Here is a 17,949-nt window from a genome sequence, read left to right as displayed (position 1 = left end):
CAGAGAGAGAAAAGCCTGTCTCCAGGCGAGCAGAATCTGTCACCAAGCCCACCGGGGCTTTTTGCAGCTCAGTGATGCCAATCAAATGGTTTCTATGAGAGACAAACTGCTATTCCTGGACTCTGACTTCTTGCTGTGGATCATTGCCTCCTGGAAAAGGGAGAAAACCCAGATCCAAGCCCAGGGCTGGAGCTGAATTTCCTTTCCTCTTCAGCCCTGTGTGCTGAGAAGGCTGAACATTCACATCCCCAAAAGAGACAGGAAAGCACTGAGGGTTTCACCTGAATCAGTGAAATCCAGCATGGATTTCACTTTGAAAGGGCATGTGGCATCCCCAGGTGAGATCTGAAGTTTGGGGAGGGTTATCTCACTGGATAAAGCCAACATTTTCACACCACATGGAAAGGGAGGGAATAGGATGAGGAAGGGTCTCAAGTCAGACTGAGCACAATCAGCATTATTCCTGCAAATTCCCCAGACTCTCTTTGTAGCTTGCCTTAGGGCTGGGATTATTTTCTCCTCTGAGGGCTCTCCCTGCTCATCTTTTCTATTTATTAGCTGATTTCTTTTAGGAACAGCATAGAGCTCAGCCCCTTTTCCCATGTTTAAGAAGCCTGATTTTGCCTTTTCTAATAAATCCCATTTTCTTGTGAAAACAATGAACTATCCCATGAGCAAAAAAACTCCCAGAGAACAGAGTCCTTCCTGACCCTGGGCCCAGGGCACAAGTGGCAGGAGTGTGCTGAAAGAGCAGCAGGCAATAATCAGCCAAAACACTCATTCGAGTGCCTAAGCAGTCCTGGATGGGAAGAAACATGAATTTGTGGAACAGCAGGCACTCGAGGCAGCTCTTAGTACATTCCTGACCCCAAAACCAGGACACAAGGGACATCTTGCTGTCACAGAAACAGCAGGCAACAACTTGGAGAACACAGCAGAGAAAGCAAGTTTGCCCCTTTCTGCCCTGCATAGGCCTCCAAAGATGGGATCACAGGCCAAGTTGTTCCTTCTGGGATTAGGGCCTGACATCCAGTGCAGTTACAAAAACATGTTTCATGATTACAGGAATTTTTTCTAAGCAATTTGAGTTCAAAGTTGTCCACCATTTCTAGGGTGCTCCTTGGAGAAATGTCTGACACTGCAGCATCTCCTGTGAGGAAAGGCAGGGAGAGCTGGGAGGGATCCATGTACAGAAGAGAAGGCTCAGGAGAATCTTCTGTATCTACACAACTGTGGAAAGTGAAATCTGAGTCAACAATGAGTTCTGGCAGCCAGGAGGGCCAGCCATGTCCTGGGATACACCAGGCACAGCATCACCAGTCAGGTAAGGGAGGGGATGGTCCTGCTCTGCTCTGAACCGGGGCAGCCTCACTGCAAGTCCTGGGCACGGCAATGTGAGAAGGACCCCAAACTATTCAAGTGTGTCCAGAGAAGGGTGACCAGGATGGGGAAAGGTCTCAAGAGTGTTAGGAAAATTAATCCACAAACACCAGAGGTTTATGTCCAAAAAGGAGACAGAGGAGTCCTTTTACTTTATTAGAATAAAGAGAGAGGCCATGGGACATTCCCCTGGGATCTCTCCAATTTTTGGAGGATGCAAAAATTTTAATCCCAATTTCCCAGCCACATCTCCCTTCTCTCCCAGCCTGAACTCTGGGAGAAGTTTCTCCACTGAGCAGGTGGCTGGGCACTGGAAGAGGCTCGCTGGGGAAATGCTCACAGCACCAAGCCTGACAGCATTCAAGGAGGGTCTGCATGATGCTCTCAGTCACACAGTTAACTTTAGGGAGTCCTGTGAGGAGCAGGGAGCCAGACTCAATGATCCTTATGAATCCCTTCTGACTTGAATTATTCTGTGATTCTTTATTCACTCTTGGCCACTCTCCAGTGACCCAGGTATTTCTTACAACGCTGTGCCTAAAGCGACACATCTCACTGCACCATCCTCTCATCAAACAAAATAATCTCTCATTTTTTCCATCCCTCTCTCCTGCTAGCCCAGACTGACACCTGCCTTTATCCTCCCCCAACAGCTTATTATCACCTTGCATTTAATGGTCTCTACTGTAACTTATCCACTCCCACTGCACTGCTGCTCTGCCAGCTCTCACCCATTTATACTCGAATGTCTGATTTCTCCTCCTAACTACAGCTCTTTGCACTCGCCTTTATCAAATTTCTCCTCGTTATTTCAGGCCATTTTCCCTGTGTATTATGGCCATTTCAAATTCTGATACAAACCTCTAAAGTGCCTGAGTGTATTCTCAAGTCACTGCCAGCCATGGATTTTTATACAGGCTATTTATTTCACTGCTCCAGCCATTAACAAAGATATGGAAAAATACAGACCCTGAAATAAAATGTATAGAGGTCTCACAATGCCCTCTCTGGCTTTACACCAATAGCAATTTTTCTGCTAAATTGTGTTAATTTGCTTCATTTCTTCTTTTCCTTGAAAAAAGGAAAAAGAGTATAGTGAGGTAAAGAAAACATTTAACAGCATCAGTTTTCTCTGAATCATCTGTCATTTTTTCCCCATCCTCTAATCTTTTCTCACTTAATCATGTGTCTTTCCTTCAGATTTCTGCAGTTTTCATTTTGATTGATCCTTACAAGCCCTTGCTGTGCCATTTTCCCTTCACATTAGGACACTGCTGATGGGCCATTATAAAAGCACCTCTCTCCAGTTATCCCACCCACCTCTCCCAAATGGATCCAGGCATCCACACCCACACTTACCAAAACTGCCTTTTGAGCTCCTTATTCTGCTTCTCTCATCTCCCTGCTGTCTCCAGAGCACCAAATGCCAACTCCACGGCCACTTCCACCTGAATTACTTCTGACTTTTAAAGTTTTAAACTTCAAATAAGCCTGACTGCAACCCAGAACAGTTAACACCAGAATAACAACACCTTGTACCTCCTGAAATACAAACAGTACTCTGGAAAAAATTCTATTAACTCTCTGTCTTTTCAAGTCTTCCCATGTTAGACACTTTCCCAACAGATTCTCAAGTGTTGTTTGGAAATACTGGTGGATGAAAAACTGAGCACAAGTGCCAGCCATATGCACTTCCAGCCCAGAGAGCCAAACCTGTCCTGGGCTGCATCCCCAGCACCGTGGGCAGCAGATCAAGGCAGGGGTTCTGTCCCTCTGCTCAGACCCCTCCTGCAGGGCTGCATCCAGATCTGGGACATGCTGGAGCAAACCCAGAGGAAGGCCACAAAAATGATGCCATGGCTTGAACACCTGTCCTTTGAGAAGAGGCTGAGGGAGGTGGGGAAAGCTCTGGGTAGACCATATTGCAGCCTTTCAGTACTTAAAAGGGGCTTAAAGTAAACAGACTTTTACCAGGGGCTGGAGTGACAGGACAAAGGGCACATGCTTTAAACTGAAAGAGGATCAGTTCAGACTGACATTAAGGAAGAAATTTTTCATTATGAAGTTGGTGAGACACAGGAACAGGTGCCCAGAGAAGTTGTGGGCACCCCATTCCTGGTAGCATTTGAGGACTAGAGGGCATTGAACATTCCTTTCCAACCCAAACCATTCTGTGATTCCCAAGCTTTGGAAATGCAGCTGGTGCTCAGCACAGTGCCCCCAGCCTTTCCTGAGCAACAGACAGGGCTGTGATGCAGTGCTGCCATTCATCTCCAAAGCACTGAAATGCACATCAATCACTCCTGACACATCCTGTGAGCTGAGCTCCTCCTGTGCACTCCTCACACTGCTTACAGACATTTCAGCTTCTCATGTTCCTTCTCTCTCCTGGATATTACAGTCCCAGCTCCCATGAATAATTCATTTACATCAATGAAGTGCTACAGTCTGTCAGGACAGTTTCATAGCAGAAGCCAAGACAGAACCCAAAATTTCAAGCCCCTCCACCAGCTGGATTTGAGCCCGAAAGACTAGAAATAAGAATTGATTTTTTTTTTCCTCTTTTGGACAGTAATGCTGCTTAGGAGCCACAAATCTCTCCTGCAAGTTAAGCTGTAATTTGGAACCTTCCCTGAAGAAAGGCCCTGAGCAATCAGTGTTTATGACCAACCAGCCAAGCAACTTTTCCCTACAAGCTGCCAAAACACCCTTGGCAGAAGCCTGGCCAGGTGCTCAGAGGGCCTTAGAGAAATCAGAACACCATTGATAGCCAGGTAGGATACCCAGTGCTCCAGGAGCTCACATGAAGAAATGTAACAGGATGGAATGTAACAGGATGTTTGCCCTCCCCAAAAGAAAGAATCAAAAACCCCAAACCAGACTTACTGCAGTACCAATGTCATTATTATTACAAAATCCTGTAATCACACAAAACTGCTTAAGGGCTCTGTGAGAAAGCTTCAAGATTACACAAAATATAGCAGTTATGGCAACAAGTCTTATTTTAGCTCTGTATAATGACAGGATGACCACAAGTTGGAGATTGTCTCTTTACAGAAGTCATCAAATTCAAATAGAAGACACTGTTAATTCAACATCCAGACAAGCTTTTGCTAAGGTGGATTTATTAAGTATCAGTGTTAGCAAGTGTCCTTCATGAATCAAAAGCACCATGATCTGGTTCTGTGTTACACTTCAGGTCCATCTTCTCTTGGCCAAAAATATGTATTTTAGTTCAGTATTATTTCTTGAACTAATGTACAAAACGTAACACGTGTCCAAATACAACCACAATTGATACTTCTGGCCTCTAAGGTGAAATCAGTGACCAGCTGCCAAGCTGATTTGCCATTTATCCTCACTGACAAACACCCTGTGCTCCTCTCTGGCTGTTTCACACTTCACATTTGGAGCAGTTTGTGAAAGCTGAACTTAGCCATGCACAAAGGTACAGAAGGATTTTTACATAGGTTTGTGCCATGCATTACCCATCTCCACAGTGTCCCTGAGGGGTTTTGGGGTCCTTTCACCTGGCAATGCTCACCTGAAAGCCTGAAACCAGGAGTGTCTAAGGGTCTCTGTTGCTCAAATGAGCGCCTGCACTGCATCTCACAGGGCACCTCTCCTCTGCACCCTGGACATGAGCACCAGGTGAGTATGCAACAAGGAGACAGGTGAGATTGCTAGCCAAGGGTGTCAGATGCAGTTATGTGGATTTTTATAATCTGTGATCAGCATCCAACAAGTGCTGCAGATTTTATTGAGACTTGGACCTGGATATTTCTCCCCTACTTTTAGAGTTTAAGGATTTTTTTAGAGCACCACTCAAAAAAGTGCCTTTGTATGAGGGAGGGAAAAGTGGATAGAGAGAGGTTTTAAAATTCAGCCCAGTATTATCCATGCTGCTGCTGTTGCTATCAATTCTGATCTTAATATTTATCAAAATAAGAGGCTGAGGGATGAGGAAAGACATGGACAACAGTGGAGAAAGAGCCAAAAGAGAACAAACAGCATGGACAGTCTGAAGTCCAGAGGGACAGGAGCATTACTCCAAATCCTCAACTAAACCAGGACATGTTCACAACTGCTGCTTATGGGGTTACAGCAATCCTGATCCCCACTATGCCTCAGGGAGATTCAACATCACAAGCACTGGCTGTGAAACACTGAGGACTTTTCCTTGGCACTCCTGGCAGAGCTGCAGCCCAAGAACTGAATCTCACTGCTGGAGCCATCAGACACAGCCAGACTTCTGCAGGGTTTGGCAGGCACAGGATCTCTATAAAATGACTGCTTGTTACCTCCCTCTAAAACTTCTGTTTGTCATCTAGATGAGACTGCAAGCATCTTCACACTGTGTTTTAAGCATATAATTAAGAATATATAGTATACAGTTGGCCCTTACTCAGCAAATGGTGATGATATAATTAAATCCCATGAACAAGGACCTGAACAACTGGAAATTTGTATTTTCTAATTTCTATATATGATGGCTAGAGGCAGAAACTGCTTTTATGATGGAATAGAAAAGTGTCATGTACTATTCAGTGTAAAATTGATCTGAAGCATTTTTAATCTACCAACATTAGCTCCCTCAGCTCCCCAAAGGGAAAATGTTTTTTAATTATCCTACGAGATCAGAAGGACACAGAGAGTAAAAATTCTCTTAGAAGAGGAATCTTTAATTTAACAGCCAAATAAAATTCACTGTTTGATTACCTGAAGTTGGGGAAAAAAGCAAAGTACATCTAAAGTATGTATTCAAACTGTAAGGATAATGGTAATTTGGGGGACCTGATCCTGTAGATCATATTTTTATATTGGGGATTGTTTCTGTACCAGTTCTGAACATAGGACCAGTATTTTTGCTCTGCTGCCTTTTAAGGTTCTTCACTAGGAGTTAGCCCAAAGGAAGCAGAACAAGTTTCTGCAACTTTAAACTGCAGTTCAGCTTGGCTGAGCAGCCCATGAATTCAGGCTGGACATCTGTCAGCATTTCACAGAGGAGAAAAACTCCAGCCTACCCACCTAAAGGGACACTCCAGAGTGCACAGGCTCCCAGCAAACTGGTCCCATCACCAAATATGTTCTGGTGAACATTCAGCAAAGACAGCTGAGAAAGTGGTAAATTAATTTGTGGAATCCATGTGGAAGAGGTGGGAAAGTGTCTTCCAGCTTTAAACTAAGACTTTGTTTTTAAAGACAATAATCTGTGGTTTAGAAGCATTTATGGATTTTTTGGCAGTTCCAGGGCATCATCTGTGTAAAGGAAGGAAGTGTGGTTAGATCACCACAACAGTTTATGGCTAGAAACTTTAAAACAAAGAGGAAAGCTTTGTTAATTTTTTACACTTTGAGGTTCCTACCCCATTTAGAGATATTTATACTCAAATTATCCCTCTGGTGAGTGTGAGAAATACTAATCCAAACTCCTGCAGTATGGGAGGATTAGGTCTAGCCCAGCCCTGAGTTATTATAATCTAATTTGAATACAAAAAGCTATTGAGAAGCAGGTTCCAATGCTTCAAACAATGCTTCAACTCAGGGCAGACTGTTCTGACTCCAGGAGCTTTCATCTGTGATGTTCCATCAATGTGTGGATTCTTATCTGCAAAATCTTTAACTCGAGTAAGTTTTCATTCAAACCAGAAGCTAAATAAAGACATTAGGTAATAATTTAACAACTTAGCTCAGATTTAACATCCAAGAACAGATTGTAACCAAGCACCATTCCAATCTGACAGCAAAAGCAAGGCAAAGAAACACGAACAGCTTTATACACACACACACAGTATCACATAACTGGTCTGAAATAGGAACCAGTTCCCAGGGGTTATGAGTTTCTTCACATGTCCTTTTGTTTCAATGGGGACTCTGCACAATGTTAATAAATTACTGATGTCATACAAACACCTATATCCAAAAGTCAGCTGGTGATTCACCTAAAACTGTCCTCCCCCACCTCCCAAACAACAGCAATTGGTAACAAGAGCTTCTGTTTCCCCAGATTTAGCCAAGCTTCCCTTTACACAAAAAACATGAAATACCAAACAAATACAGAATTTTTAGAGCTGAAAGAATAATTGCTTTCCTAAGAAACTCAGAGATGTGACACAAAAGAAACAAGACTGAGTGTATATAAAATTATAGGTTGATGTTAATTATGTAGATTAGTCACAGATTATGTCTAGTATGTAATCATGTTAAAAAAAACAGGTTTCAAGAAAGCTTTACTATGAAAATGAAATAAAATTTGGTGAAGTTAAATTAATTTTGTTTCACTTTAGCAACTATGAAAATATTACTTTACTTTAAATGCATTCAGAATTTCAAATTCCCAGTATGTAAAATTTTCAGACTTTAAGTAGTTTACTACAGCTATAGCTGTTCTCTGAAATGAAATATCAGCCCTCGTAACTAAGAAAAAAATCCCTTCTCCATTTTTTATTTTTTTTCTACATAAAGGATGAGAAGTGCTCCCAAAACAAAATAAATTCACAACTTTAAAAGGTTCCTACAGATAAAAATGTACATTCCTTTTTCTTTGTGACTACATATTAAGCAAGACAGTGCCTAAATGCAGAGAATGCTCCATGTTGTTACTGCACAAGCATTGTGTGTGGCCACATTTACACTGGGGAGTCCAAAGGCACAGCTCTGTGCATCAATCCTCACATTATGAGAAATGGAAAGAACTTGTTCAGCTGCACTCAGGCTGTTGCTTCTTTGCACCTGGAATCCAGTGAGAACTCACCCTGACCTTTCATGTTTCCCTGAAAAAGCTTCCCTACACTTTTCTATAAACCAACAGACACTGGGGATGAACAGCTCTTCAGGTCTTTCATTGACTATAAAAAGCAGGTTTCCTTTAAATCAATAGTTTAATAGTTATGCTAAATACAGATTTTGCCACATTTCTTGCTTGTAATTCAATGTAATGCTTCTGGGTACCTCAGTCATCCTCTTGCTGATTTCTTTTCTGTCAACAGAACAGGAGAGTTCAGAATGTTAGGACACAGTTATCTGAAGTAAGAGCACTAATAAATCATGTCAAGTGTTCCAGATACAATGGATTAGACAGTGACTGCATTTCTAAGTCATTTTTTTGGAACAGTAAGAGATAATTTTTCAGCAAATGGAAGAGAACAATATCAACCCTCTCTCTCATCCCAAACTATAGGATTTTATTTCCAGTAAAGAACAAGATTTGCCTAGTCCATTAACTCATGGAATATACAAAACCCAGAAAATATCATGGTGGTGGCAAGAGTCAGTGAGGCAGGTGCAGGTAACCTGCCCTCCCTTCCCTAACTTACTCATGTCTTCATGTCACTGTGCTTTAAAAGAACAAAGAAAGCAGACTGAAAAAGGAACAACTCTATCACGTTTTTTCCTAATACATTTGTCTTGTAACTTTTAAAGAAAAAAGTTTAAAACATTAAAAGTTAAAAGCATTAGCTCCAGGCATTTAAAAAGCACATTACCATTCATACTACATTCATATTTACATTTCAGTAAGAAAGGAAACAGCCCAGTCCTTCAGTAAGATTTGTCAAACTACATTCATTGCTTTCCATAAAAAATAAAATTAAGTGAAGTGAGAGCAGTAAGAGCTTGCACTTCATCACTTCAGAAACAATCAACCCAACATTGTGTGATGGTTTCATACACTGCTTTTTCTGTAATTTAGTACACTTTGTTAGTAACAAAAGCAGAGACCCAGGGACTTTGGTGTTTCTATTTCACAAAGGTGGAAGGTCAGAGATTTTTTCCTGCTACTTCTTACCAGTTTTAGAAAGTCAATCAATTTGTGAACGTCCTCTCCTGTGGAAAGGTCCACAAAGTCCTTGGGCAGCCGGTAGCTCAGGTAGGGGCTGGGCTGGACGGTGACTTTGCTGTTGGTACAACGGAACACGGGGTAATCCTTTGGAGAAGGAGACAAGAACAAACAGTGGACATGAATATGAAATGTTCCTGGGACTCCTCCTGAGACTGAGTCACACTGCCAATGACTTTATTTGGCACTCACTCAACTAAACTTGCGCTTTCTAAAAATTGTAGGTTTCTTATAAAACCTCTGCCCACTTAGGAGCAATTTGAAATGTCAAACATGTTAAACAGTCAAATAATGGCTTTCATTACCTCACTTTAAAGTTTCTACAGTGTATCAGTTATTAATGTATTTAATAAATTCATGCTTGTGACAGTGCTGTAACAATGGAGCTATAAGGAACTTTGGGCAATGGTATCTAGACACATATCTGGATAGAGAAAAATCTTTTTAATAGAATCCCTAGATTTGTCTTCACAGTTTAAACACATTTGCAACTATAATCTTACTGAATTTATAATTTAAGCTTTCCAACCAATTTACTCACTGAAGGAAAAAAATACATCTATAAAGGGCCAAAAAGATCTCTAAATGCTGAATTGTAGCAACAGGTTTTGGAGAATGATATCATTTTCAGTTCAACACATTGACATGCCATGCAATTGCCAGCTGTACTGCAATAAACAGCTTCATTTTCAGAAAAATCAGCAACTTTACACCAGATTATGTGACTGGATGTCAGATGAAACATGAAGACAAGTTATTCTACTTTTCATCCAGGACTGAACTACAGAAAACTGCGCAAAGCATCTGGCAACGAGAAAAAGAAATCCCAAAATGAAAATGCCCATGTCCCACAGACAGCTCTGAACTGGGAGTGTGTTCTCACAAAGGAGACACAGATTTTAACAGGAGGGTTCATGGAATGGATTTCATACTGCAACAGCCCCAGGGTGAGCCAGAGGCAATGGCCTGAAGGACAGCCTGGAGAGGGGTGTTCCTGTCCATGTGTTATGGAAAGGGCCACAGGACTAAAGAAACTCCCGGATGTTCAAATCAGCTCAGTGAAGTTTGTCATTTCAGGGACCTCTAATGCAGTTCAACAGCCAGCCACCTCTCCTCAGGAAAGAACCAAGTGTTTCCCAAGGTCCATTAACACACCACTTCCTATCTCCTACCCAGCTTGTTAGGATGTGAGGACTCTGTCTCAAGATGCAGTGAGAAAAAAAAGCTGGAATACAAAAAATAAACACTATTCCTCCCTTTCTGTACTAATGGGAAGTTGTTTTTACAGAGGAAATGTGGCTTGGAAGAGGGATAGAAAGCCTTGTTCTGCAAGTCCTGGGAGTTCAACCAGAGGACAAGGCTTTGCTAAGGGTATTCCAGAGGAGGAGGTGACAGAAGTTAAACTTCTGCTTGTCTTCCCCCAAGCATAAAACTGGAGATGTGAGAAACTGCATGACAGATATCAAGAACCAAGTAGAAATTTAAGTGACTATATAGAAAAGTAATAGATTTTAAGAAAAACTGAAAGGAATGTATCAAAACTGTGTAAAAGGAAGTTTCAGGGCATCTTCTTTGCAATGGGGTCAAAGCTGCAACGTGGACTTGTACTGTTTGAACTAAAAATTCCCTTGCAGGCAACTAAAACTAGCAGGTGATACTTGTTGAGATGAACTATAAGGTAGATTCTACTCACAAAGAGTTTACATTTCACAGGAGCTTCCTTTACTTCAACGGACTTTGCATCACAATTTGATTGTAACAGCAAAAGAAACCAAAAAATAAGGCCATAAATCCTGCTGGATGTTATTCAGCCTCCCTCACCTGTTCTGTTGCTTCCCCTTCACTTTGATCTCCTTTCAAGTTTTTTCCAGAGGTGAGTTCCTCCCATGTAAAGAGCAGGGAATCTGTTACTTCACCAAATGGGTTAAAATCTATTAACCAAATCTTACCCTGCAAAGGAACCACAGATGAATTAAAACAAAGCAAAAAAAGAGGAAAAAAAAAATCAAAATACACATATACTCAGATTATTGTAGCATGCTTACTCTTTAGATAAAAATATGTCAAAATTGAAACTACCTGGGTTTAAACATTTAAAATATTCTAACATTCTTAACTCATAGAGTTTTATATCACAGCAAGCTATCATGTATTAATTTATTATTTTTTTTTTAACAGAAGATCAGACTGGGCTCAAATAAAACAAATTTAGTTCTATAGCAGAATGTTTTTAGATGAGCCCACCAAAGTTCTGGCTAATCCCCATGATCCACCAAGATCCCCAGAGAGAATGAACAAGGAATAAGGGAGAGCACTAATCAAAAACCACAAAAAAACTCCAAACTCAAAACATGACCAAACAAACAAAAAAACCCAAACTGCCCACACAGGAATTTTGCTTTCCATGAAAAACTTTCCATCCAGCAGTCTACAAAAATTGCTGTTCTTGGTCTTACAAGGGACCCTAAAAACAAAGAGCAGGGTCTGCAAAATGCTGGTGGAGCTCATGAAACATCAAAGATGCTGTACAGACATAGATAAATAAAGAATAACTTAAAGGCATTTTTAATATAGCCATTACCAGCAGTCCACACTAATTTCTACCTCAACTTCAACACATCTGTGTTCCAAACAGTTGTGGTGGGGTGCACAACAACACAACTGCTTTACAACTGAAAAATGAAAGCAGAGACTAACAAGATGTATTAGAAGTAACAGACGTGTGGGGGAGGAAGAAATAGTCTCTGTTCCTTGAGGCACTTCAAGAGACAACCCCCAGCACTGGGCCATCTTCTCTTGCCCAAGGAACTATCAACTACTCTAATAAAATAAAACACTAATAAATTAGAAGGAAATATTACTACAGCTGCTAGTAAAAATGTGCAAAACCAGTATTACATCTGGATGAAATCAGTTCTATCAAACAGGGAAGGGAAAAGTTGCAGTAACATAAGCAGGGCTGAAGAGTTTTATTGTGTTTATTCTAAAGATCAACTGGAATGGGAAAAGAAACCTGAAGACTGTGTAGCTACTAAACATTCATTTTGCTCTCTCCTCTTTTCTGAAGGATCTTCTTGCTTTGAAAGATCTTGCCTATCTTGATTCAAGCAGCAAATACATTCAATTATTTACACTACAGCCATCTGGTTTGTAACACACCGAGACGCTTTTGAAGCGTCGGCAGAGAGTAACACGGAGCCTGCCTGCCCCAGCCACACCCCTGAGCTGTCCCACGGGCACTGACACTCTGTGGGACTGCAAGTGATGCCAACCTGGGAGCAGAAACGTGCTGGTGCCTCTGTGAGCATCCCCAGGCAGCTCCTGCTGCAGGTGTGGGCAGTCCCAGCAGAGAGGAGAGCAGTGGTTATGGCTTGCAGGCTGGAGCTGGGCCAGCTGTGGTTGCACACAGCCTTTCACAGGTGTCTGTCTCAGGGCAGGTCTCAGCTCTCACAGAGCACATTTTAAGAAGCCAAAGCACAGAAACAACAGTGCTGAAACCAGACAGCTACAAAAGAAACTACAAACTGGGGGGCACAGACCTGAGTGGTTTCTCATTTGTGCTGGTAGGGTGAGCAAGCCCAGATCTGCATGGCTGAGCTGCAACACCTCTGCACTAATACTGGCACCACCAGAGCAGGGAGCAATGGGGCAAGCTCTGCTGTCATTTCCCATCCCTGGGCCTCCTCAAAAGGCTGTCACAAATTCTCATGATAAACAGTCTTTTACTTTTGCTAATGGGGGTGTCTTGTCAGCTCCAAGGCAGCACGAGGAGCAATCTGTGGGTTTAGGTTCTATCTGTGGGTTTAGATTCATTCTATCACTCTAGAAAAACAAGCCAATGAACCAATTTAATCACACACAGAAGCAATGGCTGGCAAAGTTCATTCAGCAGTTCAGAGAATCTTTCCTTGCATCAGAAACATTTCTACCTAATACTTCCCTATGAAAGGCTTTCACAGAAATTCCTCTTCACCCCAAATACATCCAGCTCAGCTTTTTCTCAGGAACATTAAGATCATTTTTCTAGAGAATAAATGTACCCTGGAAAAAAACTGAATATTGATTTTGAGACTACTGAAAGCAAAATGGTTTTTTGTGAGCACCCAGCAGTGTTCCTCCACCCCTGCAGACAGCAGTGCAACAGTTGCTTCCTTGAGATGGTTTTAAATCTGCACTGAGCTTTGCTAGCTCAAATTGATGACAAGTGGCAGAACAAACTCAATATCTCTTTTCAGGCTCATTAAAAGGAGTGTATATAACCCTGGGTCATAACCAAACTGCTTTTTCTTAAGATTAAATTCTCTCTCAAGTCTTACATGCAATGCTATGATTTAAATACAGTTTCAGATAATTTGCACTGTGTATCTAAAAAGCAGTAGTAAGGCTATTTATCTGCTGTCTTTTGCCTGCTATTAGTAATCTTTGTCATACAAAAGCAGAGAAATGCACAAGCCAGGAAAAAAAAGTTGTGCATAAGTGGAGGGGGGAAAAAAATTCCCCTACTTGTACTACATGGTGTTTTCTTCTCATCCTAAAAGAAAGAATCAATAGATTTACCACACCCTGTAAGCTTCATGAGGTTTTTTTTGCTAAGGCATTAAGCAGCAGGGCACTGAGAGGAAGGGCCCATGACAAAGCCTGTTGGTTAAAGGAAGTTAGAGACAGATAAAATGCAAACTTAACTGCTACACCTCCCTAACTCCAGCTGCACCTTCCTGCACAGTGACAACACTCACAAGGCACAGACACAAGCACTGGTGTGCTCCTTAACAAGAGCTGAGAGCCAGCAGTGGTCTGGGCCACTCCTTGCATTGCTCTGTCTTAGCACAGTGACTTGTCTTGAACTTGGTTTGTTGTTCCCACCTGGGGGACAGCAAAGAGCAACAGCAGAGCCAACTCTCAGGCTTTTGTGAATTCCCTCTCCAATTCAGTGAGCAGGACCTGTGGAGCCAACTGTAGACAGCTCTAAAGCAACTGAAGTGAGCACAGGGAGGAGACTGCTGTCATTTACAACAGCAACAACAACTTGCTTCTCCAAGCTGAATATTTAGAGTTGAAAGGATTTAAAACAAGCAGTCAGTGAACATTTCTCTCCTTCTGTAGGTGAGGTTGCTGTGCAACCAGCCTGATGAGGAGCACGGGCTCTGGAAATTAATCATGCTCACAATATTCTTTCGCTGCCTGTAGCTCTCACGCCGAGGGAGCGATGAATAACGCAGTTGCAAACCACAATGGTACGTGTGAAAGGAGAAGCATCTGACACACAAAGGGCTAGCTGGCAGTTTACAAGACCTGAGGGTAGAATCCACCGAGAGAAATCTACAAACAGATATATTTTATCTTGACAGATGAAGAAACACTGCTCATTTGAGATACCACAGGCTGAAACCTTTTACTTAAGTAATTTCTCTTCATGCCTCAGCTATGAGGCAGAGCACCCAACGGCAGAAACTGGTTCAATGCCCAAGTGCTGCTCCTCATTTTCCCTGACAGCATCCTCATGTCTGTCAATCTGAGCCTGGGCAGGTTATTTCAATTACAGCAGAGCTGCTCTAGCCCACAGTCTTGTTTTAGGTACCTACATTAAAAGCTGGGCTGAGAAATGGTACAGTCATTGTTTTCCACGTAAGACACATTCCTGTTTTGTAAACTATGGCATGATTTACTGTTACACAATTACAAAACAGTTCAGCAACATTCAAAATCCGAATCAGGACTTACTCCCAATACACTCAACTATAATAAAGACTTTCTCCAATCAAGCCTTTCAAGCACAACTCATCTGACCAAATATTTCCCCCCATTCACACTACGAGAAGTCAAGATTACTATCTCTGATACTGGCACCTTCATAGAACTATTTAGGTTGGAAAAGTCCTTTTAGATAATCCAATCCTTACCCAGCACCTCTGTGTTCACCCCTAAACCACACCCCTAAACACTGCACCTATCTATGTTTTTCAAATAGTTGAGGTGGGATGCTTCTCCCCAACTCCATCACTGTCTGGATGTTGAGGGTTCTGATCTGCCCAACTCTCAGAACCACAGCTGGAGAAGCTTGAAAAGAAAAAACTGGCTTCCATTTGTCACAAACTGGGCACACCACATTCACACCCCTTCCTAGCCTAGACTTCCAGATATGAACATTTTCCAATCTCACAAGGATAATCTGAAAAAATATTAAGGATAATTTGATGGGTTCAAATGCTGTAGTGAAAAAACAAACACAGGGAAAAAAGAAATAAAACCCAAGGAAATATCTGTCTTAAAAGAAAATGCCCCAAACCCGTTTGTGTGTTTGAAAGCTATTTGGACCATGCCCTTATTGAAAGAGTCACAGAATATCCTGAGTTGGAAGGGACCCACAAGGCCACTGAGTCCAGCTCCTCACCCTGCACAGGACAGCCCCACAAATCCCACCATGGGCCTGGGAACACCAATCATAACCACATGATTTTAATTTTCAGTCAGCCCTGAATTGGTCAAGCATTAGGACTTGATGAGCATTGTAGGTCCCTTCCAACTAAAATAGTGTATTCCACTCTAAATTACAGCAGCAAGGACTCTCATGTCATAACAAAAACTAAGTTGCCTCTTGTAGATTCACAGAACTGAGAAAACTGCATTCAAAGCCTAAGTTCTGTGCTTTAGAACAGACAACCTCTCTGGAAAATACTAAGTAAATAAATTACATCACTGGCACAGACATATTTACACCTCTAATCCTATTATTCTCCTACTGTAGACAGCATTTATCACAGAAAAAGACCTGTGGAACAAATTAACATCAAGTAGGTTTTGTCTGGTGTTTTTGTTTGGTCAGGGTTTTTGCTTTAGTGGTATTTTTTTGTTTGTTTGGTTGTTTCTTTCCAGGACCATTTCTAGGAAGACAAAGCTATTACTTGCTTGATCTTTGTAGAATTTCAAGTTTTCACAGAAGAAACAATTATAGACAACCTATTGTTCACTTACCCTGCTGTCTCTGTACACATCAAAAACAACTGAAAAGGAGAAAAAAATGTTAATTGCAAAAGATATATAATTTCACAGAAGATGTCTAAATCTGAATAGATACTTGTGTACACAGCACAATCTGCAAAGTCAATATGTTTAATGAACTGCAAGCCAGAATTGGCTATACTTCTAAGAGGGAGCCGAAACATTTCAAGAACTATTGTTAATGCACTGGAAATCAGCTGCTGGGTTTTTCCATTTAACGCTGGTTTCTTCTGTTGATTTTTCTCCCATGAAGAATATTTGATAAACTCTTAGCCCAGAGAGCTTATCCTTGACATTACTGCTGTTTTGTTTTCAGCAGAACAGAGACATTTCAGGGAAGGATCAAGACTTCATTGTGTTGGACATTGCACAAACATTTAATAAGAAAAGGTTCCTGCTCCAGACACTAGAATTTCAGCAGCTAACAAGACAAACAGGTTGTAGGAACAAAGGGGTCGGTGGCAGTGAAATGGCCATGTTTGATGTCACCCAGAGCAGACACAGCACACCTAATTAATACCAACAAATCCTTCAACAGCCTCCTTGCCACTCAAAGCTGCCTTGCCTGGCTTCACTGTTGTTCCTCCCCCTGGCTTAATTAAACATGACTCTGGATATGCAGCTTTTCCTATTCTGTATGGTTAAACAAACCTTTGAGCTGTCTTTCTATTGAGCTAGGGAAATCAACAGGGAAGCACTCAGACATGGCTACATGCAAAAGTTGTACCAGTTTAGCAGGAAGAAAGGAAAAAGAAAAGATTTAGAAAAGCCTCAGACAAGAGCAAGAGCTATATTGTTGCTTCCTTCACTAATAAGGGAATATTCAGCTAAGAGATTTCCCAATACATGTGGATAAACTAAACCCAGGATGTGACTGCAGAACACTTGAGTGTCAGGAAGCTGCCTGTCAGGAACAGGGATGTTGACTGATCACAAGCCTGCATGTAAAGCTTCATCTGACATTTCATGTGAAGCTGGCTGGGCTAAGGGCAAACCACAACTGCACAGAGCCAAAGCCAGTCACGTAGCTGGTTCTTACCATGCAGCCCAAAAATCCTCCCAGCTTTTGCACAAGCTGGGCTGTGTCAGTGCCAAAGGCACTCCAGGATTAAGTGCTCTGCTCTCCCAGGAAGAGAAGCCCTCGGTGGCTAAGCCAGTCATCAATGCAAAGGGGGGTGCAGGAACCCCAGGACTTCTTCTCCAGCTGTTCAGCTGAACTCAGTGCCTGCACCACATCCTCTCCTCAGTCACAGCCAAAAGACATTCCCTGCATCTGAGGCTTTCTATAGTGGGGCCTGTCAGCCTAAAGCAAGCCCATGGCAATCACTGAGGTCAGTGGTATTTATTGGGATTTACACAGCTGGAATTCAGACTGATTGCACTCTGGTGACTGGTTCAGGACAGGCACAAACACTGAACAAGAAGAAAAGCTGAATTATTCCCACTCTCAGAGCAGGAGTGTCCTGTGCCAGTGAGACTGTAGTGAAACTTCACCAGAACCTGCTCTAAACAGAGGGAAAACCAAAGCCCAGCTCTGCACCATCAACACCTCCAGAGCACTGCTCTTACTGGACTCTTACCAAAGGTATTTAGATACTTCTGACATAATTTAGAAGTATTTATAAAGCATTCACCCATCTGTTATCCTACTGCTCTGACTCTGCAATGCTTCAGCTGCTCTGACTCAACTCTTCCATCTGGAGATGCTACCAGACCAACTGGAAAAAGCAGAG

The 17,949-nt window shown here is 42.0% G+C and overlaps 1 protein-coding gene across 2 annotated transcripts in view; it reads right to left on the bottom strand.

Annotated features, from left to right (window-relative positions):
- Window positions 1-8,242: 8,242 nt before the first annotated feature.
- Window positions 8,243-17,949, bottom strand: part of CDC123 (cell division cycle 123) — a 31,193-nt gene continuing 21,486 nt past the window's right edge. For both annotated transcript variants that reach the window (XM_059471661.1, XM_059471659.1), the window contains 4 exons: window positions 16,190-16,218; window positions 11,039-11,167; window positions 9,167-9,304; window positions 8,243-8,359 (listed from right to left, as the gene is read on the bottom strand). In XM_059471661.1, the coding sequence (XP_059327644.1) occupies window positions 8,333-8,359; window positions 9,167-9,304; window positions 11,039-11,167; window positions 16,190-16,218 (323 nt within the window). In that variant the 3' untranslated portion in view covers window positions 8,243-8,332. The remainder of the gene's footprint in view (window positions 8,360-9,166; window positions 9,305-11,038; window positions 11,168-16,189; window positions 16,219-17,949) is intronic.

Source organism: Ammospiza nelsoni, chromosome 5 (genome assembly GCF_027579445.1).
Source record: "Ammospiza nelsoni isolate bAmmNel1 chromosome 5, bAmmNel1.pri, whole genome shotgun sequence".
NCBI lineage: Eukaryota > Metazoa > Chordata > Aves > Passeriformes > Passerellidae > Ammospiza > Ammospiza nelsoni.
The sequence above is the reverse complement of the archived record's forward strand: the minus strand, read 5'-3'. Positions and strand labels throughout refer to the sequence as shown.